At 49.3% G+C, this 27,545-nt stretch overlaps 1 protein-coding gene across 1 annotated transcript in view; it reads left to right on the top strand.

The window, feature by feature from the left end:
- Positions 1–27,477, top strand: part of CXCR3 (C-X-C motif chemokine receptor 3) — a 58,115-nt gene extending 30,638 nt beyond the window's left edge. The window contains exons 5-7 of the mRNA XM_038748413.1: positions 22,015–22,149; positions 26,217–26,288; positions 26,347–27,477. Coding sequence (XP_038604341.1) covers positions 22,015–22,149; positions 26,217–26,288; positions 26,347–27,477 — 1,338 coding nt within the window. The remainder of the gene's footprint in view (positions 1–22,014; positions 22,150–26,216; positions 26,289–26,346) is intronic.
- Positions 27,478–27,545: the final 68 nt, after the last annotated feature.

Here is a 27,545-nt window from a genome sequence, read left to right as displayed (position 1 = left end):
GCTGACAATTGGCGGAGCCGGGATTTGAACCCACGTCCTCTGACTCCAAAGCCCGGACTCTTTCCGCTGAGCCATGCTGCTTCTCAGTGAATATGACGGATTGGCTGACTGAAATACTACTGTTAGTCTCATTGCAAAATCCTCTCCCAAGTGCTTCTCCCAAGGCTCTCCCACCAGGAGACCGGAAAGCCGGAAAGCCTCTCTTTAGCCGTCCTCTATTTTAAATTCAGTTTTTTAATGCTATCAGTTGAGCACTGACTAGGTGAAGAGGCTCAGCCCTAAGTAGTGGGGGAGAGACAGAGTCCTAAAGTTGGAAACGGTCCCTGCCCGACACGGGAATCCCCCTCTTCATCCCCATTTTCCCGATGAGGTCACGGAGGCCCAGAGAAATGAAGTGACTCTCCCAAGGTCACCCAGCAGACAAGTGGGACGAGAACCCAGGTCCTCCTGATTCCCGGGCCCACTGGGCCACACTGCTGCTCTGCCTCTCCGTTCTCGGGCAACCGGTGATGAAGTCGATCTCTGGATGCCTGCGTTACTTGTGAGATTTTACAGAGGGCCACGGTACAGACCACATCATATACACATGAAGGCCCTCCGCCACTGACTGATAATTTTATGGTTTTTAGCACCTCATTCTCCTTTCACTTTGGTCACATAATAATAATAATTGTGGTATTTAAGAGCCTCCTATGTGCCAGGCGCTGTAATGATAATAATTAATGACAATAATGATGGCATTTATTAAGCACTTACAAAGTGCTGTTCTAAGCGCTGGGGAGGTTACAGAGTGATGAGGTCGTCCCACGGGGGGCTCACAGTCTTAATCCCCATTTTCCAATTGAGGGAACTGAGGCCCAGAGAAGTGAAGTGACTTGCCCAAAGTCACACAGCTGACAATCGGCGGAGCTGGGATCTGAACCCATGACCTCTGACTCCAAAGCCCGGGCTCTTTCCGGGCTTTCTTATTTTATTTTGTTAATATGTTTGGTTTTGTTCTCTGTCTCCCCCTTCTAGACTGTGAGCCCACTGTTGCGTAGGGACTGTCTCTATATGTTGCCAACTTGTACTTCCCAAGCGCTTAGTACAGTGCTCTGCACACAGTAAGCACTCAATAAATACGACTGAATGAATGAAAAAGGGAGGGGAAGAAGAGGAAAGTGGGGCTCAATCAGGGAAGGCCTCTTGGAGGAGATGGGCCTCAATAAGGATTTACGGGACGGAGAGTCATTGTCGGATAGGAGGAGGGAGGGCATTCTAGACTGTGAGCCCACTGTTGGGTAGGGACCGTCTCTAGACGTTGCCAACTTGTACTTCCCAAGCGCTTAGTACAGTGCTCTGCACACAGTAAGCGTTCAATAAATACGACTGAATGAATGAATGAAATTCCAGGCCAGACACAGGACGTGGGCGAGAGGTCGGCGGCGAGGCAGACGAGAGCAAGGTATAGTGAGAAAGTTAGCATCGGAGGAGTGGAGTGTGTTCGCGCTCACAACAGTGTTTGACACATAGTAAGCACTTAATACTATTTTTTTTTAAAAAAAGCGAACCTACCCGCGCCCATAGAACAGTTTTTCACACCTAGTAAAGTGCTTAACACCAGAAAAAAAAAATAACATTAACAAAAAAAATCGAGGACGAGAACGACGACAATGATGTCAAGCTATCGGTAGGGGGTATTTATTGAGCGCTTGTTAGGCGCGGACCACTGTTCTAAGCGCTTTTGGGAGAGGACGCTAGAAGAGAGTCGGCAGGCACGTTCCCTGCCCTCAACGAGCTTAAAGTCTAGAAAGGGGAGACAGACATTAATCGAAATTAATCACTTATAACACGTGATTTAAAGCTATGTACATGACATGTAGATGATATGTTTCTTCTGCATTCATTCATTCGTATTTATTGAGCGCCGAAGTACGGCCCCACAGAGTTTAAGAACATTTATTGTAGGCAGGGAATGTCACTGTTTTTTCTTGTATTGTACTTTCTCAAGCACTTAGTCCAGTGATCTGCACACGGTAAGCGCTCAATAAATACGATCGAACGAATGAATGAACCAGGGGAACACAGCGCTGATTACATCAACCATATTTTTTTTTTGGTGGTATTTGTTAAGCGCTTTCTACGTGCTGAGCGCTGTACTAAGCGCTGGGGAAGATCCCGAGTTATTAGGTCGGACACAGTTCCTGTCCCTCGTGGGGCTCGCGGGCTTCATCCCCATTTTCCGGATGAGGGAACTGAGGCCCAGAGAAGTGACTTGCCACAGCAGACAAGCGGCAGAGTCGGAATTAGAACCCACGACCTCGATTACTTCCTCCTCGTATCCGACAGACGATGACTCTCCCCCCGTTCAAAGCCTTATTCATTTATTCAATCGAATTTATCGAGCGCTTACTGTGTGCAGAGCACTGTACTAAGCACTTGGGAAGTACAAGTCGGCAACATAGAGAGACGGTCCCTACCCAACAGCGGGCTCACAGTCTAGAAGGGGGAGACAAAGGACAGAAACGAAACATGGAGACAGGTGTCAAAATCGCCAAAACAAACAGAATTAAAGCTGCCCACCTCCTCCAAGAAGCCTTCCCCCAACTAAGCACCGCTTTCTTCTTCTCCCACTCCCTTGTGCCTCACCCTCACTTGCTCCCTTTCTTCATCCCCCACAGCTTATGTACATACCAAGCACTTAGTACAGTGCTCAAGCGCTCAGTACAGTGCTCTGCACGCAGTAAGCAATCAATAAATACGACTGAATGAATGAATATCTGCAATTAATCTAGACTGCAGCTCCTTGTGGGCAGGGAATGTGTCTGTTTTTTGTCGTAGCATCCTCTCCCAAGCGCTCAGTCCAGTGCTCTGCACACGGCAAGCGCTCAATAAATACGACTGAACGCTAACCATCCAGGTGTTTGTGTGGTTATCACCACCGGTGGTTTTAGTTGTTTGTTTGCTTCAGACCCACGGGGCTCCGTTCTGGGCCTGTTCAAGCTTCCTGGCACATATCAACATCTATCTTCCCCTCTAAACTGTCAGCTCGTCCTGGGCAGGGAATGTATCTGTTTATTATTCTCTTTTCCTCTCCCCAGCACTTAGTACAGTGCTCTGCACACAGGAAGCGCCCAATAAATACGATTAAATGGATGGATGGATGAATGTCTCCCCCTCTAGACCATCAGCTTGTAGCAGGCAGGGAATGTGTTCTGTTGTTCATTGTCCTCTCCCCAGCACTTAGTACAGTGCTCTGCACACAGGAAGCGCTCAGTAAATAGCACCGACTGACTGACAACCTTCTCTGAACCAAAAGACCCTCTCTGGAGCCATCCCAGAATTGGCGACCTCAACGCTACTTCAGGCGCTCGATTTTAACCTGCTGGTCTCCATTAAGAGGTTCTCTTTCATTTTCTCCTCCTCTTTCTCCTCTTTTTTAGGGTATTAAGCATGTACTACGTGCCAGGCACTGTACTAAGTGCTTTGGAGTAGATCCAAGCTAATCAGGTTGGACACAGCCCCTGTCCCACATGGGACGCACAGTCTCCATCCCCATTTTCCAGATGAGGGAACTGAGGCCCAGGGAAGTGAAGTAACTCGCCCAGGGTCACATGGCGGACAGGTGGCGGAGCCGGGATTAGAACCCAGGTCCAGGCTCTCTCCGTTAGGCCGCACTGCCTCTTCCTTTGTCGTCCTCCTCCTTTTTATCATCTTTACCCTCCTCTTCATCTTTTTCCTCTTTATCTTGCTCTTACTTTTCCTATCCCTCTTCCTCATCCTCTTCCCTCTTTGGGAAGCAACACGTCCTAATAATAATAATAATGTTGGTATTTGTTAAGCACTTACTATGTGCCAAGCACTGTTCTAAGCACTGGGAGGGATACAAGGTAATCAAGGTTGTCCCCCGTGGGGCTCACAGTCTTCATCCCCATTTTACAGATGAGGGAACTGAGGCCCAGAGAAGTTAAGTGACTTGCCCCAGGTCACCCAACTGACAAGTGGCGGAGCCAGGATTAGAACCCACGACCTCCGACTCCCAAGCCTGGGCTCTGGCCACTGAGCCACACTGCTTCTCCATCTGTCCTAGTGGACAGATCCGGGGCCTGGGAGCTGAGTTCTAATCCTGACTTCAGCTCTTGTTTGCTCTGTGACCTTGGACAAGTCACTTCACCACTCTGGAAAACGGGGCTTCAGTGCTCATTTTCCTTAGACTTTGAGCCCCACGTGGGATCTGATTATCTTGTATCTAACCCAGTGTTTAGCACAGTGCTTGATATAATAATAATAATAATGATGGTATTTGTTAAGTGCTTACTACATGCCAAGCACTGTTCTAAGCACTGGGGAGGATACAAGGTGATCAGGTTGTCCCACGTGGGGCTCACAGTCTTCATCCCCATTTGACAGATGAGGTCACTGAGGTTCAGAGAAGTGAGGTGACTTGCCCAAGGTCACACAGCAGACATGGGGGGGAGCCGGGATTAGAACCCACGACCTCTGACTCCCAAGCCCGGGCTCTTTTTACTGAGCCACGCTGCTTCTCGTGATATACTATGATATACATACTAGGCACTTAGCAAATCCCAAAGTTATTATCACATCCACTAATTCTGTTGTCCTTTTCCAAGCGCTTAGTACAGTGCTCTGCACACAGCAAGCGCTCGATAAATACGATTGAATTGAATGGTCAGCTTTCTGAGGACAAGGATCACGTCTAACTCTGTTGTCCTCTCCCAAGCAGTGTGGCCCAGTGGGAAGAACCCGGGCCTGGGAGCCATAGGACCTAGGTTCTAATCCCGGCTCCACCACAAGTCTGCTGTGCGATCTTGGGCAAGTCATTTCATTTCTCTGTGCCTCGGTTCCCTCGTCTATAAAATGGGGACTAAGACTGTGAGCCCCCCGTGGGGCAACCTGATCACCTTGTATCACCCCAGCGCTTAGAACAGTGCTTTGCACATAGTAAGCGCTTAATAAATGCCATCATTATTATTATTATTATGGGAATTTAGACTCTGAGCCCCCCGTGGGGCAACCTGATCACCTTGTAACCTCCCCAGCGCTCAGAACAGTGCTTTGCACATAGTAAGCGCTTAATAAATGCCATCATTATTATTATTATTTCACTAGGCCTCCACTCCTTCAACTGTAAATAGGGGGTTCAAAACCCGTTCTGCTTCCCAGCGCTTAGAACAGTGCTTTGCACATAGTAAGCGCTTAACAAATACCATTATTATTATTCCCTCTCAGGTTGGGAGCCCCATCCGACCCAATTAACTTGGCTCTCCCCCAGCGCTCAGAAAAGTGCTGGACGCATAGAAAGCGTTTTACGGAGTAACATTTTTAAAAAAACACCAAAAACCAAAATAAGTGGTTTAGAAGGTGTGAATTCAAAGGCAGAAATGACACAGCAGGGAGGCCATGAGGGAGAGGAGAAATTAGTCACCGAAAGCCCTCCTGGAGGTTAAGTTTTTAAAGTACTTAGTGGGAGGGGGAAGACTTGAGGTCTCTGCCGGATAGAGCCAGGGGGTCCAGAGCGGAAAGATGGGTACGGGGACCCGGGGGGAGGTCAATTTGAGAATAATAATAGTAATAATAATGGCATCTATTAATCAATTGTATTTATTGAGTGCTTACTGTGTGCAGAGCACTGTACTAAGCACTTGGGAAGTACAAGTTGGCAACATGTAGAGACAGTCCCTACCCAAGAGTGGGCTCACAGTCTAGAAGAGAGTGGGCATAAGTGCATGCTATGTGCAAAGCACTGTTCTAAGCGCTGGGGAGGTTACAAGATTGTCCCACGGCGAGCTCACAGTCCTAACCCCCATTTTGACAGATGAGGTAACTGAGGCCCAGAGAAGTGAAGTGACTCGCCCCAAATCACACAGCTGACATTTGGCGGAGCCGGAATTTGAACCCCTGACCTCTGACTCCAAAGCCCGGCCTCTTTCCACTGAGCCACCCTGCTTCTCAGCGAGAAGACCGCCGAGGACGACCCGGGCCGGATTGGGAGAGGAGGGCGAACGGGAGGGAGAAGGGATGGAGGGTCAGGATTTTCTGCTGGCTGCTGAGAAGAGTGGGCTCTGCTACCAGAGGGTTTTGCGGAGCGGGCAGAGTGACATCTGAGAAAGCCAGTTTGGGCGGCGGGGCGAAGGATGCTCGATCTCGCCTCTCTTACTGCCGACCCCTCGCCCACATCCTTCCTCGGGGCCTGGGGCGTCCTCGCTCCTCCAATCCGGCTCTCCCCACCTTCAAACCCTTCGTGAAATCACGACTCCTCCAAGAAGGCCTCCTGTCCTCTTCTCCCACTCCCTTCCACGTCGCCCTTGCCCTTGATTCACTCCTTCCCGGGTTCCCCCATCTTACCTCCTTCCTTTCCCCACAGCACCTGTATAGATGTATATATGTCTGTACATATTTATTACTCTATGTATTTATTTTACTTGTACATATCTATTCTATTTATTTTATTTTGTTAGTATGTTTGGTTTTGTTCTCTGTCTCGCCCCTTTTACTGTGAGCCCACTGTTGGGTAGGGACCTTTGACTCCCAAGCCCGGGCTGTTTTCACTGAGCCACACTGCTTACTCAATAATATAATATGTATAAAATACAATATATCATTATTATAATATAATATCAATATTTGGTGCTATTATCAATATTTGGGGCTATTAGACCTTCACTAATTGGGAGGAATAGACTTGTATGTCACTCGTGTGGGTCAGAACACCCAGAGCGAGACCGGGGATGGAAACCCTGAGTTTTAGACCCAATTTATTTCACGAGGCCAGCTGAATTATTGGATTACTGAGACACAGCGAATTGAACTTCCCTTTTGGGAGGAATATGATTATTAATAATAACAATGGTATTGGTTAAGCGCTTACTACGTGCCAAGCGCTGTTCTAAGCGCTGGGGGAGATCCAAGGTAATCAGATTGTCCCCCGTGGGGCTCACAGTCTTCATCCCCATTTTACAGAAGACGGAACTGAGGCCCAGAGAAGTGAAGTGACTTGCCCAAAGTCACACAGCAGACAAGGGGCAGAGCCAGAATTAGAACCCATGACCATTGACTCCCAAGCCTGGGCTGCTTTCACTGACCCACGCTGCTTACTCAATAATATCATACAATATAATATATTATAATAATGATGGCATTTATTAAGTGCTTACTATGTGCCACGCTGTAATCATTATAATGTAATATGATTAATCGATAATATTAGAGCTTCCGTAACAGGAAGAATAGACTTGTACGTTACTGAGGCGGGACAGAACACCCAGAGAGAGACCGGGGATGGAAACCCTGAGTTTCAGACCCAATTTATTCCGCGAAGTCTGCTGAATTACATAATTATATATTATATATGTTGCTGACATACTTCCCAAGTGCTTAGTACAGTGCTCTGCACACAGTAAGCGCTCAATAAATACGATTGAATGAACGAATTGGATTATTGAGATGCAGCGAATTGAACATCTCTTTGGGGAGAAATATGATTATTCAGTGCTTCTCGCATAGTAAGCGCTTAACAAATGCTATCATTATTATTATTATGATTATTATTATTCGGTGCTATGCTTCGCACATAGTAAGCGCTTAACAAATACCATCATTATTATTTGGTGCTATGCTTTGCACAGAGTAAGTGCTTAACAAAAGCCATGATTATTATTATTATTATTCGGTGCTATGCTTCGCACTTAGTAAGTGCTTAACAAATGCCATCACCATTATTATTATTATTATTATTATTATTATTATTTAGTGCTATGCTTCGCACATAGTAAGGACTTAAATGCCATTTATTATTATTATTATTATCATTCAGTGCTATCCTTCATACATAATAGGCGCTTAACAAATACCATCATTATTATTATTACTCGGTGCTATGCTTCGCACACAGTAAACACTTAAATGCCATCATTATTATTATGATTATTATTATTCGGTGCTATGCTTCACACATAGTAAGCATTTTAAAAATGCCATTATTATTATTATTATTATTATTCGGTGCTATGCTTTGCACATAGTAAGCACTTAACAAATACCATCATTATTATTATTATTATTATTCGGTGCTATGCTTCGCACATAGTAAGCGCTTAACAAATGCCATCATCATTATGATTATTATTATTCGGTGCTATGCTTCGCACATAGTAAGCGCTTAGCAAATGCCATCATTATTATTATTATTCGGTGCTATGCTTCGCAGATAGTAAGCGCTTAACCAATGCCATCATTATTATTATTAATTATTATTCAGTGCTATGCTTCACACACAGTAAGCGCTTAACAAATGCCATTATTATTATTATTATTCGGTGTTATGCTTACCACACAGTAAGCGCTTAACAAATGCCATCATTATTATTATTATTTATTATTATTCGGTGCTATGCTTCACACACAGTAAGTGCTTAACAAATGCCATCATGATTATTATTATTCGGTGCTAAGCTTCACCACACAGTAAGCGCTTAACAAATGCCATCATTATTATTATTATTAATTATTATTCGGTGCTATGCTTCACACACAGTAAGTGCTTAACAAATGCCATCATGATTATTATTATTCGGTGCTAAGCTTCACCACACAGTAAGCGCTTAACAAATGCCATCATAATTATTATTATTAATTATTATTCGGTGCTATGCTTCACACACAGTAAGCGCTTAACAAATGCCATCATGATTATTATTATTCGGTGCTAAGCTTCACCACACAGTAAGCGCTTAACTAATGCCATCATTATTATTATTAATTATTATTCGGTGCTATGCTTCACACACAGTAAGCGCTTAACAAATGCCATCATGATTATTATTATTCGGTGCTAAGCTTCACATATAGTAAGCGCTTAACAAATGCCATCATAATTATTATTATTCGGTGCTAAACTTCGCATATAGTAAGTGTTTAACAAATGCTATCATAATAATTATTATTATTATTAGAGCTTCCTGAAAGGGGAGGAATAAACTTGTATGTTACTGATGCAGGGGCAGCCCTGCCCACCGAGAGGAGTCCAGTTCAGTGTTCCCCACACTGTGGTGAAGGCCCCAGCTCCCCTCCCCCCCCAGATCACTGCCCATTCGGGAGGAATAATAATAATGATGGCATTTGTTAAGCGCTTACTATGTGCCAAGCACTGTTCTAAGCGCTGGGGAGGTTACAAGGTGATCAGTTTGTCCCACGGTGGGCTCACAGTTTTAATCCCCATTTTCCAGATGAGGGAACTGAGGCCCAGAGAAGTGAGGTGACTTGCCCAAAGTCACATAGCTGACAACTGGTGGAGCCGGGATTGGAATCCACCCATGGCTTAGAACAGTGCTTTGCACATAGTAAGGGTTTAATAAATGCCATTATTATTATTACATTATTATTATTATTAGGGGCAGGAAACATTATTATTATTATTATTATTAGGGGCAGGAAGGATCACTCACCCGTCCATCCATGCCTCCAGCCCCCGGCTCCTCACCTGGTGCAGGCCCAACTTTGCAGGTGATGATGATGACGATGGAATTTGTTAAGCGCTTACTATGTGCAAAGCACCGTTCTAAGCGCTGGGGAGGTTACAAGGTGATCAGGTTGTCCCACGTGGGGCTCGCAGTCTTCATCCCCATTTTCCAGATGAGATCATTGAGGCCCAGAGAATTGAAGTGACTCGCCCAAAGTCACCCAGCTGACAGTTGGCAGAGTCGGGATTTGAACCCACGACCTCTGACTGCAAAGCCCGGGTGGAAAGGAGGGAATGCTGGTAATGCAGGCCAGAGGTGCAGAAGTGCTCACCCCACTAATAAGGCCAACACCTAACCACACCCCTTTCTAATAACAATAATAACAGCAATGATGGCATTTATTAAGCACTTACTATGTGCAAAGCACTGTTCTAAGCGCTGGGGAGGTGACAAGATGATCAGGTTGTCCCATGGGGGGCTCACGGTCTTCATCCCCATTTTACAAATTAGGGAACTGAGGCCCAGGGAAGTGAAGTGACTCGCACATAGTCACCCAGCTGACAGCTGGCAGAGCCGGGATTTGAATCCGCCCATGGGGTCCCCACCCATGGCCTCGAACAGTGCTTTGCAAATAATAATAATAATAATAACAATAATAATAATAACAATAATAATACTAATAGCATTTGTTAAGCGCTTACTATGTACTTAATAATAATAATGATGGCATTTGTTAAGCGCTTACTATGTGCAAATCACTGTTCTAAGCGCTGGGGGGGATACAAGGTGATCAGGTTGTCCCACGTGGGACTCACAGTCTTAATCCCCAATGTACCTGTACTTGTACTTCCCAAGCGCTTAGTACATTGCTCTGCACACAGTAAGCGCTCAATAAATACGATTAAATGAATGAATGTGCAAAGCACTGTTCTAAGCGCTGGGGGGGGGCGGAATACAAGGTGATCAGGTTGTCCCACGTGGGGTTTACAATCTTAATCCCCATTTTACAGATGAGGGAAGTTAAGTGACTTGCCCAAGTTCAATCAATCAACTGTATTTATTGAGCGCTTACTGTGCGCAGAGCACTGTACTAAGCGCTTGGGAAGTACAAGTTGGCAACATATAGAGACGGTCCCTACCCGACAGTGGGCTCACAGCAGACATGTGGCAGAGCTGGGATAATAAGCGCATAGTAAGCGCTTAATAAATGCCATTATTATTATGATTAGGGGCAGGAAGGGTCGGTCACTCACCCGTCCATCCATCCCTCCAGTCTCTGGCTCCTCTCCGGGTGCAGGCCCAGCTGTGGAGGTGTCCATTACGTGCCCACCCTGTGCCTCCTGCCCAGGCAGCGGAACTCAGAAGGGAGAGGGCGGAGATGGGCTAAACTGAAGCCGGAATGGCCTAGGGCCACAGGTGATTAGCACCTGCGACCTCTGACCTTTCCTGCAGAGGATTAAGACTTGTAAATGGGCCCCTCCTCCCAAAGAGCACCTCCCGAGCCCTTCCCAAGCGCTTAGTACAGTGCTCTGCACAGTAATTGCTCAATAAATACGATTGAATGAATGATAGGTCCCCCCAACGAGGCATCATTCACTTGGGGGTCGCCCCCTCCCCACCTGCGAACAACCCAGAAGGGAATGCCTCCCTAGGGGTGGGACCTATCATTCATTCAATCGTATTTATTGAGCGCTTACTGTGTACAGAGTACTGTACTAAACGCTTGGGAAGTCCAAGGTGGCAACATCTAGAGACGGTCCCTCCCCAACGACGGGCTCCCAGTCTAGAAGGGGGAGACGGACGACAAAACTAAACATGGAGACGGGTGTCAAAATCGTCGGAACAAATAGAATTAAAGCTATATAATAATAATAATAATGTTGTTGTTGAGCGCTTACCTCCTACTCCTTGAAATTTGGTGCATATCAGTCTAGTGGATAGAGTACAGGCCTCGGCGTCAGAAGGACCTGGTTTTTTTATGGCATTTATTAAGCGCTTACTATGTGCAAAGCACTGTTCTAAGCACTGGGGAAGATACAAGGTGATTAAGTTGTCCCACATGGGGCTCACGGTCTTCGTCCCATTTTCCAGATGAGGGAACTGAGGCCCAGAGAAGTGAAGTGACTTGCCCAAAATCACACAGCTGACAAGTGGCGGAGTAGGAATTTAATAATAGCATTTATTAAGAGCTTACTACGTGCAAAGCACTGTTCTAAGCGCTGGGGAGGATACAAGGTGATTAAGTTGTCCCACATGGGGCTCACGGTCTTCATCCCATTTCCCAGATGAGGGAACTGAGGCCCAGAGAAGTGACTTGCCCAAAGTCACAGCTGACAAGTGGCGGAGTGGGATTTGAACCCATGACCTCTGACTCCCAAGCCCGGGCTCTTTCCACTGAGCCGGATGCAGAGCACTGTACTAAGCGCTTGGGAGAGCACAAACAGGTCTTCTTCACCCTGCCCCCACCCCGTGGGGCTATCAGAGCAGTCAACCAGCCAGTCAGCGGTATTTATTGAGTGTTTATTGTGGGCAGAGCACTGTACTAAGCTCTTGGGAGAAGACAATAGAACAATAGATCAGACACCTCCCCTGTCCACGGGGACAGTGTAGTGATTATTGAAGCACAGCGAATTAAACTTCCCTTTCGGGAGGAATAGGATTAATTTGGTGATATAATAATAATATTAATAATGACATTTGTTAAGCGCTTACTATAATGATAATAATGACAACATTTGTTAAGCGCTTACTAGAATAATAATAATAATGACGGCATTTGTTAAGCGCTTACTATGTGCAAAGCATTCATTCATTCATTTGTATTTATTGAGCGCTTACTGTGTGCAGAGCACTGTACTAAGCGCTTGGGAACTACAAGTTGGCAACATATAGAGGCGGTCCCTACCCGAAGCACTGTTCTAAGCGCTGGGGAGGTTACAGGGTGATCGGGTGGTCCCACGGGGGACTCCCAGTCTTCATCCCCATTTTGCAGATGAGGGAACTGAGGCCCAGAGAAGTGAAGTGACTTGCCCAAAGTCCCACGCCTGACAAGTGGCGGAGGAGGGATTTGAACCCATGACCTCTGAGTCCAAAGCCCGGGCTCTTACCACTGAGCAACGCTGCTTCTCTATATGCACATCATTAACAAAATAAATTCATTCATTCATTCAATCGTATTTATTGAGCACTTACTGTGTGCAGAGCACTGTACTAAGCGCTTGGGAAGTCCAAGATGGCAATATATAGAGACGGTCCCTACCCAACAGCGGGTTCACAGTCTAGAAGGGGGAGACAGACAACAAAAGAAAACATATTAACGAGATAAGATAGAATAAATATGTACAAGTAAAATAAATCGAGTAATAAATATGTACAAAAAACATACATTATATATATATACACAGGTACCTACCCAACAGCGGGTTCACAGTCTAGAAGGGGGAGACAGACAACAAAAGAAAACATACTAACAAAATAAGATAGACTAAATATGTACAAGTAAAATAAATAAATCATTACAGTAATAAATATGTACAAATATATATATACACAGATCCCTACCCAACAGCGGGTTCACAATCTAGAAGGGGGAGACAGAGACAACAAAAGAAAACATATTAACAAAATAAGATAGAATAAATATGTGCAAGTAAAATACATAAATCAATAGAGTAATAAATATGTACAAATATATATATATAAAGGTCCCTACCCAACAGCGGGTTCACAGTCTAGCAGGGGGAGACAGACAACAAAAGAAAACATATTAACAAAATAAGATAGAATAAATATGCACAAGTAAAATAAATCGAGTAATAAATATGTACAAACATATCTATCTATATCTATATATCTATATCTATCTATCTATATCTATCTATCTATCTATCTATCTATATACAGGTCCCTACCCAACAGCAGGTTCACAGTCTAGAAGGAGACAGACAACAAAACAAAACATATTAACAAAATAAAATAGAATAAATACGTACAAGTAAAATAAATAAATCGAGTAATAAATATGTATAAACATATATATATGTGTGTATATATGTGTGTGTGTGTGTGTGTGTGTGTGTGTGTGTGTGTGTGTGTGTGTGTGTGTGTGTATAGATATATACAGGTCCCTACCCAACCGCGGGTTCACAGTCTAGAAGGGGGAGACAGACAACAAAAGAAAACATATTAACAAAATAAGATAGAATAAATATGTACAAATAAAGTATAGTAAATATGTACAAACATATATATATATTATATATATATATATACATACAATAATATACAGGTCCCTATCCAAAAGCGGGTTCACAGTCTAGAAGGGGGAGACAGACAACAAAAGAAAACGTATTAACAAAATAAGATAAAATATGAATATATGAAAAAAGATAAAAAGAATAAATATGTACAAGTAAAATATAGTAAATATGTACAAACATATATATATATGTCCCAACAGCGGGACCTGTATAAATCAATAGAGTAATAAATATGTACAAACATAGATACATATACACAGTAAGGCAGGGGGGATGGGGAGGGGGAGCATTAATACAGCAGAGTAATAAATGGGTAGAAGTAGACACAAGGGCTGTGGTGAGGAAGAGCCTAGAATAGTCAATTTGTACAAGTAAAATAGAGTAATAAATCTGTACAAATACATATACGAGTGCTGTGGGGAGGGGAAGGAGGTAGGGCGAGGGGGATGGGGAGGAGGAGAGGAAAAAGGGGGCATATCAGACATACAACTGTCTCCCCCTTCTAGACTGGAAGCCCGTTGTGGGCAGGTATTGTCTCTGTTGCCAATTGGACTTTCCCAGCGCTTAGTCCAGTGCCCTGCACCCAATAAGCACTCAATAAATACGATTAAATGAATGAAAATCTATTCCTCCCTTTAGGGAAGCCCTAATAGCGCTTAGAACAGTACTTTGCACACAGTAGAAGCAGCGTGGCTCAGTGGAAAGAGCCTGGGCTCTGGACTTAGAGGTCATGGGTTCAAATCCCGACTCCACCGATTAACAATAATAATAATGATGGTACTTGTTAAGCACTTACTATGTGCAAAGCATCGTTCTAAGCGATGGGGAGCCCCACGGGGGGCTCAGTTTTCATTCCCATTTTCCAGATGAGGGAACTGAGGCCCAGAGAAGTGAATTGACTTGCCCCAAGTCACACAACTGACAATTGACAATCCGGGCTCTGCCAACTCTCTGCTGTGTGACTTCGGGCAAGTGACTTCACTGGGCCTCAGTGACCTCATCTGCAAAATGGGGATGAGGACTGGGAGCCCCCCGTGGGACCACCCGATCACCTTGTAATAATAATAAACAATGATGGCATTTGTTAAGCGCTTACTATGTGCAGAGCACTGTTCTAAGCGCTGGGAGGGGATACAAGGTGATCAAGTTGTGCCACATGGGGCTCACAGTCTTAATCCCCATTTTACAGATGAGGTAACTGAGGCTCAGAGAAGTTAAGTGACTTGCCCAAGGTCACACAGCAGACATGTGGCAGAGTCGGGATTCAAACCCATGACCTCTGACTCTAAAGCCGGGGCTCTTTCCAGCGAGACACGCTGCTTCTTGTAACCTCCCCAGCGCTTAGAACGGTCCTTTGCACATAGTAAGCGCTTAACAAATGCCGTCATTATTATTATTATTATAGTAAGCGCTTAACAAATGCCATCATCATTATTATTATAGCACCAAATTAATCCTTTTCCTCCCGAAAGGGAAGTTTAATTCGCTGCGCTTCAATAATCACTACATTGTCCCCGTGCGCCGGGGAGGTGTCTGATCTATTGTTCTATTGTCTTCTCCCAAGAGCTTAGTACAGTGCTCTGCCCACAGTAAACGCTCAATAAATACCCCTTACTGGCTGATTGACTGCTCTGATAGCCCCACGGGGTGGGGGCAGGGTGAAGAAGACCTGTTTGTGCTCTCCCAAGCGCTTAGTACAGTGCTCTGCATCCGGCTCAGTGCAAAGAGCCCGGGCTTGGGAGTCATTGGTCATGGGTTCAAATCCCGGCTCCGCCACTTGTCAGCTGTGTGACTTTGGGCGAGTCACTTCACTTCTCTGGGCCTCAGTTCCCTCATCTGGAAAATGGGATGAAGACTGTGAGCCCCACGTGGGACAACTTAATCACCTTGTAGCCTCCCCAGCGCTTAGAACAGTGCTTTGCACTTAGTAAGCGCTCAACAAATGCCATCATTATTATTAGCAGTAGTAAGCGCTCAGTAAGTACCACTGATTGATTCAAAAAGCCTCACCTTAAGCAGTTGGTTACAATACACAGTCCACTAGACTGTCAGCTCGTTGTGGCCAAGGAATGTGTAGGCTGATTCCGTTGTATTCACAAACACTCAGTACAGTGTTTTGCCCCTACTAAGCGCTCAATAAATACCATTGGTTGACTAATGCGTGGCTCAGTGGAAAGAGCACGGGCTTTGGAGTCAGAGGTCGTGGGTTCAAATCCCTGCTCCGCCAATAGTCAGCTGTGTGATTTTGGGCAAGTCGCTTCATTTCTCTGTGCCTCAGTTCCCTCATCTGTAAAATGGGGATGAAGACTGTGAGCCCCACGTGGGACAACCTGATCACCTTATATCTCCCCAGCGCTTAGAACAGTGCTTTGCACGTAGTAAGCGCTTAACAAGTATTATTATTATTATTATTATTATTATTATTATTGTCTATCCTCCCCTTCCAGACTATAAGCTCATTGTGGGCAGGGAGCGTGCCTACTGACTCTGTTGTATCGGACTACCCTAAGCACTTAGTACGGTGTTCTGTGATATTTGCTAATAATAATAATGATGGCATTTATTAAGCGCTTATTATGTGCAAGGCACCGTTCTAAGCGCTGGGGAGGTTACAAGGTGATCAGGTTGTCCCACGTGGGGCTCCCAGTCTTCATCCCCATTTTCCAGATGAGGTCACTGAGGCCCAGAGAAGTGAAGTGACTCGCCCAGAGTCACACAGCTGACAAGTGGCGGAGCGGGATTTGAACCCACGACCGCTGACTCCCAAGCCCTGGCTCTTTCCACTGAGCCACGCTGCTTCATTAATCCCGGCTCTGCCACTCATCTGCTGCGTGACCTTGGGCGAGTCACGTCACTTCTCTGGGCCTCCGTTCCCTCGTCTGTAAAATGGGGGTAAAGACTGGGCGCCCCACAGGGGACAGGGAGAGTGTCCGACCCGACCGGCACATAGTAAGCGCCTAATAAATACCATAAAAAGTAATGTACTTTTTACATTACTGGGGGAGATGGAAGCCAATCAGGTTCCGTGGTTACTTTCCCAAATGGGATTCAAGGAGGAGGGAGAACAGGGATTGAATCCCCGCTTTGCAGATTTGGGGGGGAAAGCGAGGCCCGAGGCCGGGGAAAGTGAAGTGACTCGTCCAAGGTCACACGGCAGGCAATTACAATCCAGGTCCTCTCTCCCCTCCCCACGCCGCTTCTTGGATGTGTGGGTGTTGGTGGGAAACCAGAATTTTAGAACTGACAGATGTCTGGGCCTAGCTTTTCCTCTTTTATTTAAACCCAATTTTCCGTTAAGGAGCCCTGAGGTATTAATCATAATGATAGTCTAATTCGTTTCACACTTACTGGGTTCGAAGCCTTGCGGCCTTCTCGACTGTGAGCCCATTGTTGGATAGGGACCGTCTCTATGTGTTGCCAACTTGTCCTTCCCAAGCGCTTAGTACAGTGCTCTGCACACAGTAAGCGCTCAGTAAATACGACTGATTGATTGATTGATACGGGCTGAGGGGGAAGAAGTGTGGCCTAGCGGGAGTCATTCATTCATTCAATCGCATTTATTGATCGCTTACTGTGTGCAGAGCACTGGACTAAGCGCTTGGGAAGTACAAGTTGGCAACAAGTTGGCCCCCTGAGCCAGAGGACCCGGGTTCTAATCCCGGCGCTGCCACGTATCTGCTGGGTGACCTTGGCCAAGTCCGAGTGACTCGGGAAAGGCCTCTCGGAGATTCATTCATTCAATTGTATTTATTGAGCGCTTACTGTGTGCAGAGCACTGGACTAAGCGCTTGGATTTGAGGAGAGAGGGCGTGCTGGCCGGGAGACGGACGAGACGGAGGTCCCGCGAGCAGGTTGGCGGGAGCGAAGCGGGCGGGCCGGAGGAGGAAGAAATCAGGGAGGGGAGGCAGGAGGGGGCGGCCCCGGGGAGGCCTTCAAAACCGACGGCCACTGATAATAATAATAATGATGGCATTTACTAAGCGCTTACTATGTGCAAAGCACTGTTCTAAGCGCTGGAGATATTACAAGGTGGTCAGGTTGTCCCACGTGGGGCTCACAGTCTTAATCCTCACCTTACAGATGAGGTAACTGAGGCCCAGAGAAGTGAAGTGACTTGCCCCAAGTCACACAGCTGATAACCGGGATTTGAACCCATGACCTCTGACTCCAAAGCCCGGGCTCTTCCCACTGAGCCACGCTGCTTCCCACGGATGCCGCCGGAGGGTCCGGAGGAGCGGGGAGACGCGGCCCGCTCCTTATTTTCCTAAGAGCCACGAAGGCCTGGCTCGCCAGTGGTGCCCGGGGAGCGCTTCCTCCGCCCCGCCGTCTCCCCCACTCCGTCGCAGAAGGGGGAATCGCGGTTTGGAAACTTCTCACTTCTCTTTTCCACTTTCCAAACCCCCACGGGGTGGGGGGAAGACAGGGTGGGGGATTCATTCATTCATTCAATCGCATTTATTGAGCGCTGACTGTGTGCAGAGCACTGTACTAAGCGCTTGGGAAGGACAGGTTGGCAACATATAGAGACGGTCCCTACCCAACACTGGGCTCACAGTCTAAAAAGGGGATCTCGGGTGACTGCTTTTTTCTGGAGATCCCCCCCAGCCTTACCTCCTTCCCTTCCCCACAGCACCTGTATATATGTATATATGTTTGTACATATTTATTACTCTATTTTACTTGTACATATTCTATTTATTTTATTTTGTTAATATGTTTTGTTTTGTTCTCTGTCTCCCCCTTCTAGACTGTGAGCCCACTGTTGGGCAGGGACTGTATCTATAAAATAATGATGGCATTTATTAAGCGCTTACTATGGGCAAAGCACTGTTCTAAGCGCTGGAGAGGTTACAAGGAGATCAGGTTGCCCCATGGGGGCTATATGTTGCCAACCTGTACTGCCCAAGCGCTTAGTACAGTGCTCTGCACACAGTAAGCGCTCAATAAATTCAATCGTATTTATACGATTCAATCGTATACGATTGAATGAATGACTGAATGAAGTCCAGGCCCGATCTCTGGAGATGGGTGGGAGGAGAAGCAGCGTGGCTCAGTGGAAAGAGCCCGGGGCTTTGGAGTCAGAGGTCATGGGTTCAAATCCATTCATTCAGTCGTATTTATTGAGTGCTTACTGTGTGCAGAGCACTGTACTACGCGCTTCTAAGCACTTAGAGAAGCAGCGTGGCTCAGTGGAAAGAGCCTGGGCTTTGGAGTCAGAGGTCATGGGTTCAAATCCATTCATTCAGTCGTATTTATTGAGCGCTTACTGTGTGCAGAGCACTGTACTAAGCGCTTCTAAGCACTTAGAGAAGCAGCGTGGCTCAGTGGAAAGAGCCCGGGCTTTGGAGTCAGAGGTCATGGGTTCAAATCCCGGCTCTGCCAAATTGTCAGCTGTGTGACTTTGGGCAAGTCACTTCATTCATTCAATCGTATTTATTGAGCGCTGCAAAGCACTGTTCTAAGCGCTGGGGGGGGGGAACTCATTCAATTGTATTGAGCGCTTACGATGTGCAGAGCACTGTACTGAGCGCTTGGGAAGGACAAGTTGGCAACGTATAGAGACGGTCCCTACCCAACAGAGGGCTCACAGTCTAGAAGGGGGAGCCGGACAACAAAACATATTAACAAAAATAAATAGAATATGTACAAGTAATCACTTCTCCGGGCCTCAGTTCCCTCATCTGTAAAATGGGAGTGGGAGACAGTGAGCCCCCCTGTGGGACAACCTGATCACCTTGTGTGAGCCCACTGTTAGGAAGGGACCGTCTCTGTACGTTGCCGACTTGTCCTTCCCAAGCGCTCAGTACAGTGCTCTGTACATCGTTAAGAGCTCAATACAATTGAATGAGTTCCCCCCCAGCGCTTAGAACAGTGCTTTGCACATAGTAAGCGCTTCACAAATACCGTCGTTATTATTAGAAGCGGCGGGGGCGGCGGGGTGACTGGGTGCAGGAGTTCCGGTTGTGCCTCACCTGCCGGAGGCCTCCTCCGCGCCCACCCCCGCAGGGTGGCCAAGGTGTGAAAATGGCCCCCCGCCTGGCTCCCTGAGCGGCCTGGACCACTTCCTTTTCCTCCCCGAGGGAGGGGTGCCACCCCACCGAGGCCTGAGGCCCGCTGGGAGCGCCCCGGCGCTCAGAACAGTGCTCGGCACATAGTAAGCGCTTAACAGATGCCGACATTATCATCGGGGTGACTGGGGAGCAGGGCCCGCATCCAACCTGGTTCACTCGCGTCCAGTCCGGTGCTTGCCACCTGGTAAGCATTTAATCAATCAATCAATCGCATTTAGTGAGCGCTTACTGTGTGCAGAGCACTGTACTAAGCGCTTGGGAAGTACAAGTTGGCAACATATACAGTACCTACTGTACTAAGTATTTAGCATCTCTGTGCCTCAGTTACCTCCTCTGTAAAATGGGGATTAAGATTGCGAGCCCCACACGGGACAACCTGATCACCCTGTATCTTCCCGGGTGCTTGGCACATAGTAATCAATCAAATATGTGCACATTAAATATGTGCAAATAAGAGTAATAAATACGTACAAGCATATATACATATATACAGGTGCTGTGGGGAGGGGAATCAATCACTCGATCAATCAATCGTATTTATTGAGCGCTTACTGTGTGCAGAGCACTGTACTGAGCGCTTGGGAAGTACAAGTTGGCAACGTATAGAGACAGTCCCTACCCAACAGTGGGCTCACAGACTAATAATAATGATGATGATGGTATTTGTTAAGCGCTTACTATGTGCCAAACACTGCTCGAAGCGCTGGGGGGATACAAGGTGATCAGGTTGTCCCACGGGGGGCTCACAGTCTTAATCCCCATGTTGCCCACTTGTACTTCCCAAGCGCTTAGTACAGTGCTCTGCACACCGTAAGCGCTCAATAAATACGGCTGACTGATTGATTTTACAGATGAGGGAACTGAGGCCCAGAGAAGCGAAGTGACTTGCCCAAAGTCACCCAGCTGACAAGTGGCAGAGTCGGGATTTGAACCCATGACCTCTGACTCCAAAGCCCAGGCTCTTTCCACTGAGCCACGCTGCTTTTCTAGTAAGCGCTGAACAACTATCAAAATTATTATTATTTAAGTACGGTTATTAGTAATCAGGGTCAGGGCCGGCGGGAGTATGCGCCTCAGGTGGGACGGGGCCTGTGTCTAACCTGATGACCTTGTATCTACCCCAGCGCTTAGAACAGTGCTTGGCACCTAGTAAGCGCTTAACAAGTACCATCATTATTAATCAGGGGCAGGGTGTGAAGCGGCGTGGCTGAGCCCGCTGTTGGGTAGGGACCGTCTCTATATGTTGCCAACCTGTACTTCCCGAGCGCTTAGTACAGTGCTCTGCCCACAGTAAGCGCTCAATAAATACGACTGAATGAATGAAGCGGCGTGGCGCGGTGGAAAGAGCCCGGGCTTGGGAGCCAGAGGCCTTGGGTTCTAATCACAGCTCGGCCGCCTGTCAGCTGGGTGACTCGGGGCGGGTCACTTTGCATCTCTGGGCCTCGGTTCCCTCCTCTGTAAAATAGGGATTCATTCATTCAAATGTACTTATTGAGCGCTTACTGTGTGCAGAGCACTGTACTAAGCGCTTGGGACGTACAAGTTGATGAAGACGGTGAGCCCCAGGAGGGACAACCTGATTTCCATGACTAGCCCCCAGCGCTTAGTGCTTGTCACATAGGAAGCGCTTAACAAATACCATCATTATTATTATGTTTTTATAATAATTATAATTATATAATATATAATATAATTATAATTTTATTATTATTTACTCTATTTATTTATTTATTTTATTTGTACATATCTATTCTATTTATTTTATTTTGTTAGTATGTTTGGTTTTATTCTCTGTCTCCCCCTTTTAGACTGTGAGCCCACTGTTGGGTAGGGACTGTCTCTATATGTTGCCAATTTGTACTTCCCAAGCGCTTAGTCCAGTGCTCTGCACATAGTAAGCGCTCAATAAATACAACGGATGATGATGATGATTATGTGGGACAGGGACAACCTGATGATCTCATATCCACACACCCCCCCCCCCACTTCTTAAAACAGAGCCTGGCACCTAGTAAGCGCTTAGCAAGTAGCATCATAATTAATCAGGGGCAGGGCCAGAGGAAAAAAGGGGCAGGACTAGGGATCCTGGAGCTTCCTGTACCTTGTATCTCCCCCGGCGCTTAGAACAGTACTTGGCACATGGCAGGCGCTTAATAAGTACCAGGATTATTAACCAGGGGCAGGGGCTCAGGGGTGTCGGCGGCCTCCCTTCCCTTCCTGTGGGAGAACGGCGACGACAGCAGCAGTGACAACAGCCACCGGACGGACGGACGGGCGGGGACCACCCCCAGAGTCCCCCCAGAATCCCTCCCAGCCTCGCGGCCCCTAGGCCGGAGTGGGACGGCAGCCATGGAGCAATGGGTGAGTAGGGGCCGGGGGCGGGACTGGGGTCACCAAAAAGTAGCCGGCTCCGGCTTCCCCACCCCGCGACCGACTCTTTGGGTCTGCCCGGGGAGGGGGGCACGTCCTGAACCTCAGCAAGTCAGGGGGTCGAAGCTGAGTGGGCAGAGTCCTCCACCGCATGTCCGCCGGGTCATCGGGGCGGGTCTCTTCACTGGAGAATCAATCCATCAATCGTATTTATTGAGCGCTTACTGTGTGCAGAGCACTGGATTAAGCGCTTGGGAAGTCCAAGCTGGCAACATACAGAGACAGTCCCTACCCAACGGTGGGCTCACAGTCTAGAAGAAGCAGCATGGCTCAGTGGAAAGAGCCCGGGCTTTGGAGTCGGAGGCCATGGGTTCAAATCCCGGCTCCCCCTGTCAGCTGACTTTGGGCAAGTCACTTCACTTCTCTGGGCCTCAGTTCCCTCATCTGGAAAATGGGGGTTTATTTCCATTCATTTATTTGTAATGGGGCATTTATTAAGCGCTTACTATGTGCAGAGCACTGTTCTAAGCGCTGGGGAGGTTACAAGGCGATCAGGTTGTCCCACGGGGGGCTCACAGTCTTAACCCCCCATTTTACAGAGGAGGGAACTGAGGCCCAGAGAAGTGAAGTGACTTGCCCAAAGTCACCCAGCTGACAGTTGGCGGAGCCGGGATTCGAGCCCACGACCTCTGACTCCAAAGCCTGGGCTCTTTCCACAGAGCCACGAAAACTGTGAGCCCCCCCGTGGGACAACCCGATCACCTTGTATCCTCCCCAGCGCTTAGAACAGTGCTTTGCACATAGTAAGTGCTTAACAAATACTATTATCATTATTATTATTATTATTACTCTGGGCCTCAGTCACCTCATCGAATTGAACTTCTAGACTGTGAGCCCGTTGTGCGAGCCCACTGTTGGGTAGGGACTGTCTCTATATGTTGCCAACTTGGACTTCCCAAGCGCTTAGTACAGTGCTTTGCACATAGTAAGTGCTTAACAAATACCATTATTATTATTATTACTCCGGGCCTCAGTCACCTCATCGAATTGGACATCTAGACTGTGAGCCCGCTGTGCGAGCCCACTGTTGGGTAGGGACCGTCTCTATATGTTGCCAACTTGGCCTTCCCAAGCGCTTAGTACAGTGCTCTGCACACAGTAAGCGCTCAATAAATACGATTGAACGTCGGGTAGGGACCGTCTCTGTATGTTGCCAACTTGTACTTCCCAAGCGCTTAGGACAGTGCTCCGCACACAGTAAGCGCTCAAAAAATACGATTGACTTTCCAAGCGCCCAGTCCAGTGCTCTGCCCACAGTAAGCGCTCAATAAATATTATGGAACAACCGAACGAATCTGGAAAACGGGGATGAAGAGTGCGAGTCCCAAGTGGGACGGGGACCTACCCCGGCGCTCAGGACAGTGCTCGGCTCGTAGGAAGCGCTTCACAAGTAGCGAAAAAAGAAAAAGTATGTGCTGAGCCTCAGGGGAGGTCGGCGGGGAGCCGGGGATGAATCCCAGGGGATCGGGGGAAGCAGACTGCTTAGCTTCCCGAGGATCAGCAGGGAGCAGTTTCCCGAGACCCCGTGGCAGGAGGAGGGATGAGTACGGTGGTCATGGGTTCAAATCCCGGCTCCGCCACTCGTCAGCTGTGTGACTTTGGGCAAGTCACTTCACTTCTCTGGGCCTCATCTGGAAAATGGGGATGAAGGCTGTGAGCCCCCCCACCGTGGGACAGCCTGATCACCTTGTAACCTCCCCGGCGCTTAGAACAGTGCTTTGCACATAGTGAGCGCTTAATAAATGCCGTCATTATTATTATTATTATTACGGTGCTGGACTTTCCGTTTAGTCGAGTGCTCCGCACACAGTAAGCGCTCTATAAATACGGTCGAATAATCATAATGATGGCATCTGTTACTACGTGCCAAGCGTTGTTCTAAAGTGCTGGGGGTGGGGGGGGGATACAAGGTGATCAGGTTGTCCCCCGTGGGGCTCCCAGTCTTCATCCCCATTTTCCAGATGAGGGAACTGAGGCCCAGGGAAGTGACTCGCCCAAAGTCACTCAGCTGACCAGGGGCAGAGCCGGGATTTGAACCCATGACCTCTGACTCCAAAGCCCGGGCTCTTTCCACTGAGCCGAAGGACTGTTTCCGGAGCCCAGCCCTTCCCACACCCTCCGGCCAAGAGACACCCGGGGGCTGGAAATCAGAGAACTAGGTACTAACCGCCCCGTCCGGCAGGTGTGTGACCTTGGGTGGGTCACTGAACTTGCCCGTCTCTCGGTTTCCTCATCTGTCAGAAGGGGATGAAAGAAATAGACAGTTCTCGGTTTCGCTCAGACGGGCAGCCTTGTGCCGACTAGGAACCGAATCTGAACATTCCCTAGCCACCCTGGCGTTGATGGGGGTGGCTGCAAAGCGCTCACTACGTGCCGGGCGCTGTAATAATAATAATAATAGTAATGATGGCATTTATTAAGCGCTTACTATGTGCAAAGCACTGCTCTAAGCGCCGGGGAGGTTACACGGTGATCAGGTTGTCCCCCCGTGGGGCTCAAGGTCTTCACCCCCATTTTCCAGATGAGGGAACTGAGGCCCGGAGAAGTGACTTGCCCAGTCACACAGCTGACAAGTGGCAGAGTCGGGATTTGAACCCACGACCTCTGACTCCAAAGCCCGGGCTCTTTCCACTGAGCTACGCTCTTCCCTATGCTGTACTATGCGCCGGGCAGAGGAGAGACAGTCCGACGGGCCTCGATCCCTGTCTCTCGAGGGACTCTTGAGCAGAAAGAACGGTGAGGCAGTTGTTTCGTCCCCATTTTACAGATGAGGGCACCGAGGCAAAGGACTCGGGCAAGGTCACTGGGCAGACAGGTATTTCGTCCCCATTTTACAGATGAGGACACCGAGGCAAAGGACTAGGGCAAGGTCACTGGGCATACAGGTATTTCGTCCCCATTTTACACATGAGGGCACCGAGGCAAAGGACTCGGGCAAGGTCACTGGGCAGACAGGTATTTCGTCCCCATTTTACAGATGAGGGCACCGAGGCAAAGGACTCGGGCAAGGTCACTGGGCAGACAGGTGCGTCTGTGGTTGGGGGCGATGAGACTCGTTAGTCTAGGGTGCGAGGCAGAGGAGCTTTGTGACCTAGTTTCTGGAAGCCGGGCCCGAGAGTCAGAAGCACCTGGGTTCGAATCCCGGCTCGGCCACTTGTTTGCCGTGTGACCTCGGGCCGGTCGCTTCACTCCTCCAGCGCTTAGAACAGTGCTTTGCGCCTAGTAAGCGCTTAACAAATCCCATCCTTATTATTCTCTGGGCCTCTAAGCGCTTATCAGTGGCCCGGCCTGCGAGTCATCTGCCATGTGACCTCGGGCGAGTCACTTCCCTTCTCCGGGCCTCCGTTCCCTCATCTGGAGAATGGAGGTGAAAGACGGGGATCGTGTCCAACCCGGTCTGCCAAGCGCTTAGTACACTGCCCGGCCCCGCAGTAGAGGCTTAACAAATACCCCAGTCGTTTCTATCATCTCCCCCAGCGCTTAGTCCGTTCATTCCTTCATTCAGTCGTACTTTACTGAGCGCTTACTGTGTGCAGAGCACTGTACTAAGCGCTTGGGAAGTACAAGCAGAGAAGCAGCGTGGCTCAGTGGAGAAAAGCCCGGGCTTTGGAGTCAGAGGTCATGGGTTCAAACCCCAGCTCCGCCAATTGTCAGCTGTGTGACTTTGGGCAAGTCACTTCACTTCTCTGGGCCTCAGTTACCTCATCTGTAAAATGGGGATTGAGACCGTGAGCCCCACGTGGGACAACCTGATCACCTTGTAACCTCCCCAGTGCTTAGAACAGTGCTTTGCACATAGTAAGCGCTTAATAAACGCCGTCATTATCATTATTATTATTACAAGTTGGCAACATCTAGAGACGGGTCCCTACCCCCGACACCGCCAGTGCCAGGCCCCCAGTAAGCGCCTGACACGAGTAGTACCGCCCCAGTGCCCGGCCCCCGGTCGGCGCCTACCGGACACCGCGGTGATGACCGGCACCTCCCCGGGCGCCCAGTACGGCGCCCGGCTTGGCAAATACCGTTTGAAAAAGGAAAACGCAAACGGCCGGCCCCCCCGATTCCCCGGCGTCGGTCCCGGCCCCCGTCGGGAAAGGGCGGCCCGTCAGCCCTCCCCGTCTCCTCCAGGAGGACGGCCACCTGACGGTGGAAGACCTGGAATTCCTGGAGAACGTGAGCTTCCCCTACAACGCCACGGACTGGGCCGACTCGACGTGCTGCCCGTCCCCGCCGTGCGGGCCGGAGGCTCGCCTGGCGGTGGACCGGGGCCTGCTGCCGGCCCTGTACGGGCTCCTGTTCCTGCTGGGCCTGCTGGGCAACGGGGCGGTGGCGGCCGTGCTGCTGGGCCGCCGCGGGCCCCCCCTGGGCGGCACGGACACCTTCCTCCTGCACCTGGTGGCGGCCGACGCCCTGCTGGTCCTCACCCTCCCGCTGTGGGCGGCGGAGGCCGCCCGCGGCTGGCTGTTCGGGGCGGCCCTCTGCAAGCTGGCCGGGGCCCTCTTCAGCGTCAACTTCTACGCGGGCGCCTTCCTGCTGGTCTGCATCGGCTTCGACCGCTACCTGGGCGTGGTGCGGGCCCCGCGGCTGTACCGCTGGGGTCCCCGGGGCCGGGCCCCGCGGACGTGCTGGGCCGTCTGGGGCCTCTCGGCCCTCCTGGCCCTGCCGGACCTGCTGTTCCTGTCGGCCCGGGCCGAGCCGCGCCTCAACGCCACGCGCTGCCTGCACCTCTTCCCCCCGGCCGGGCGGACGGCCCTGCAGCTGCTGCAGTTCGGGGCCGGCTTCCTGCTGCCGCTGCTGGCCATGGGCTACTGCTACGCCCGCATCCTGGCCGTCCTGCTGGGCTCCCGGGGCCGGGGCCGGCGGCGGCGGCGGGCCACGCGGCTGGTGGTGGCCGTGGTGGCCGTCTTCGCGCTCTGCTGGACCCCCTACCACCTGGTGGTCCTGGCCGACGTCCTGGTGGACCTGGGCGCCCTGGCGCGCGACTGCGGGCGGGAGGCCCGGCTGGACGCCGCCCGCTCCGTGGCCTCGGGCCTGGGCTACCTCCACAGCTGCCTCAACCCGCTGCTCTACGCCTTCGTGGGCGACAAGTTCCGGGCCCGCCTGCGGCTGCTCTTGGCCCGCTGGGGCTACCCCGGGGAGGGCCGGAGGTGGGGCGCCTCCGACTCCTCCCGCTCCGAGCCCACCGAGGCCACCCACTCGGCCCCCGAGGCGGCGCCCACCGGGGGTGGGAGAAGAAGGCCGGACGAGCCGGACCCCTGACGGTCTCGCCGTCCGGCCCCCGCCGTCACCTCCTTCCCCTCAGGCCGCCGGCCCGTCCCCCCGGACCC

This window comes from Tachyglossus aculeatus, chromosome 6, assembly GCF_015852505.1.
Source record: "Tachyglossus aculeatus isolate mTacAcu1 chromosome 6, mTacAcu1.pri, whole genome shotgun sequence".
Taxonomy (NCBI): domain Eukaryota; kingdom Metazoa; phylum Chordata; class Mammalia; order Monotremata; family Tachyglossidae; genus Tachyglossus; species Tachyglossus aculeatus.
This window is presented reverse-complemented; position numbering and strand designations above follow the sequence as displayed.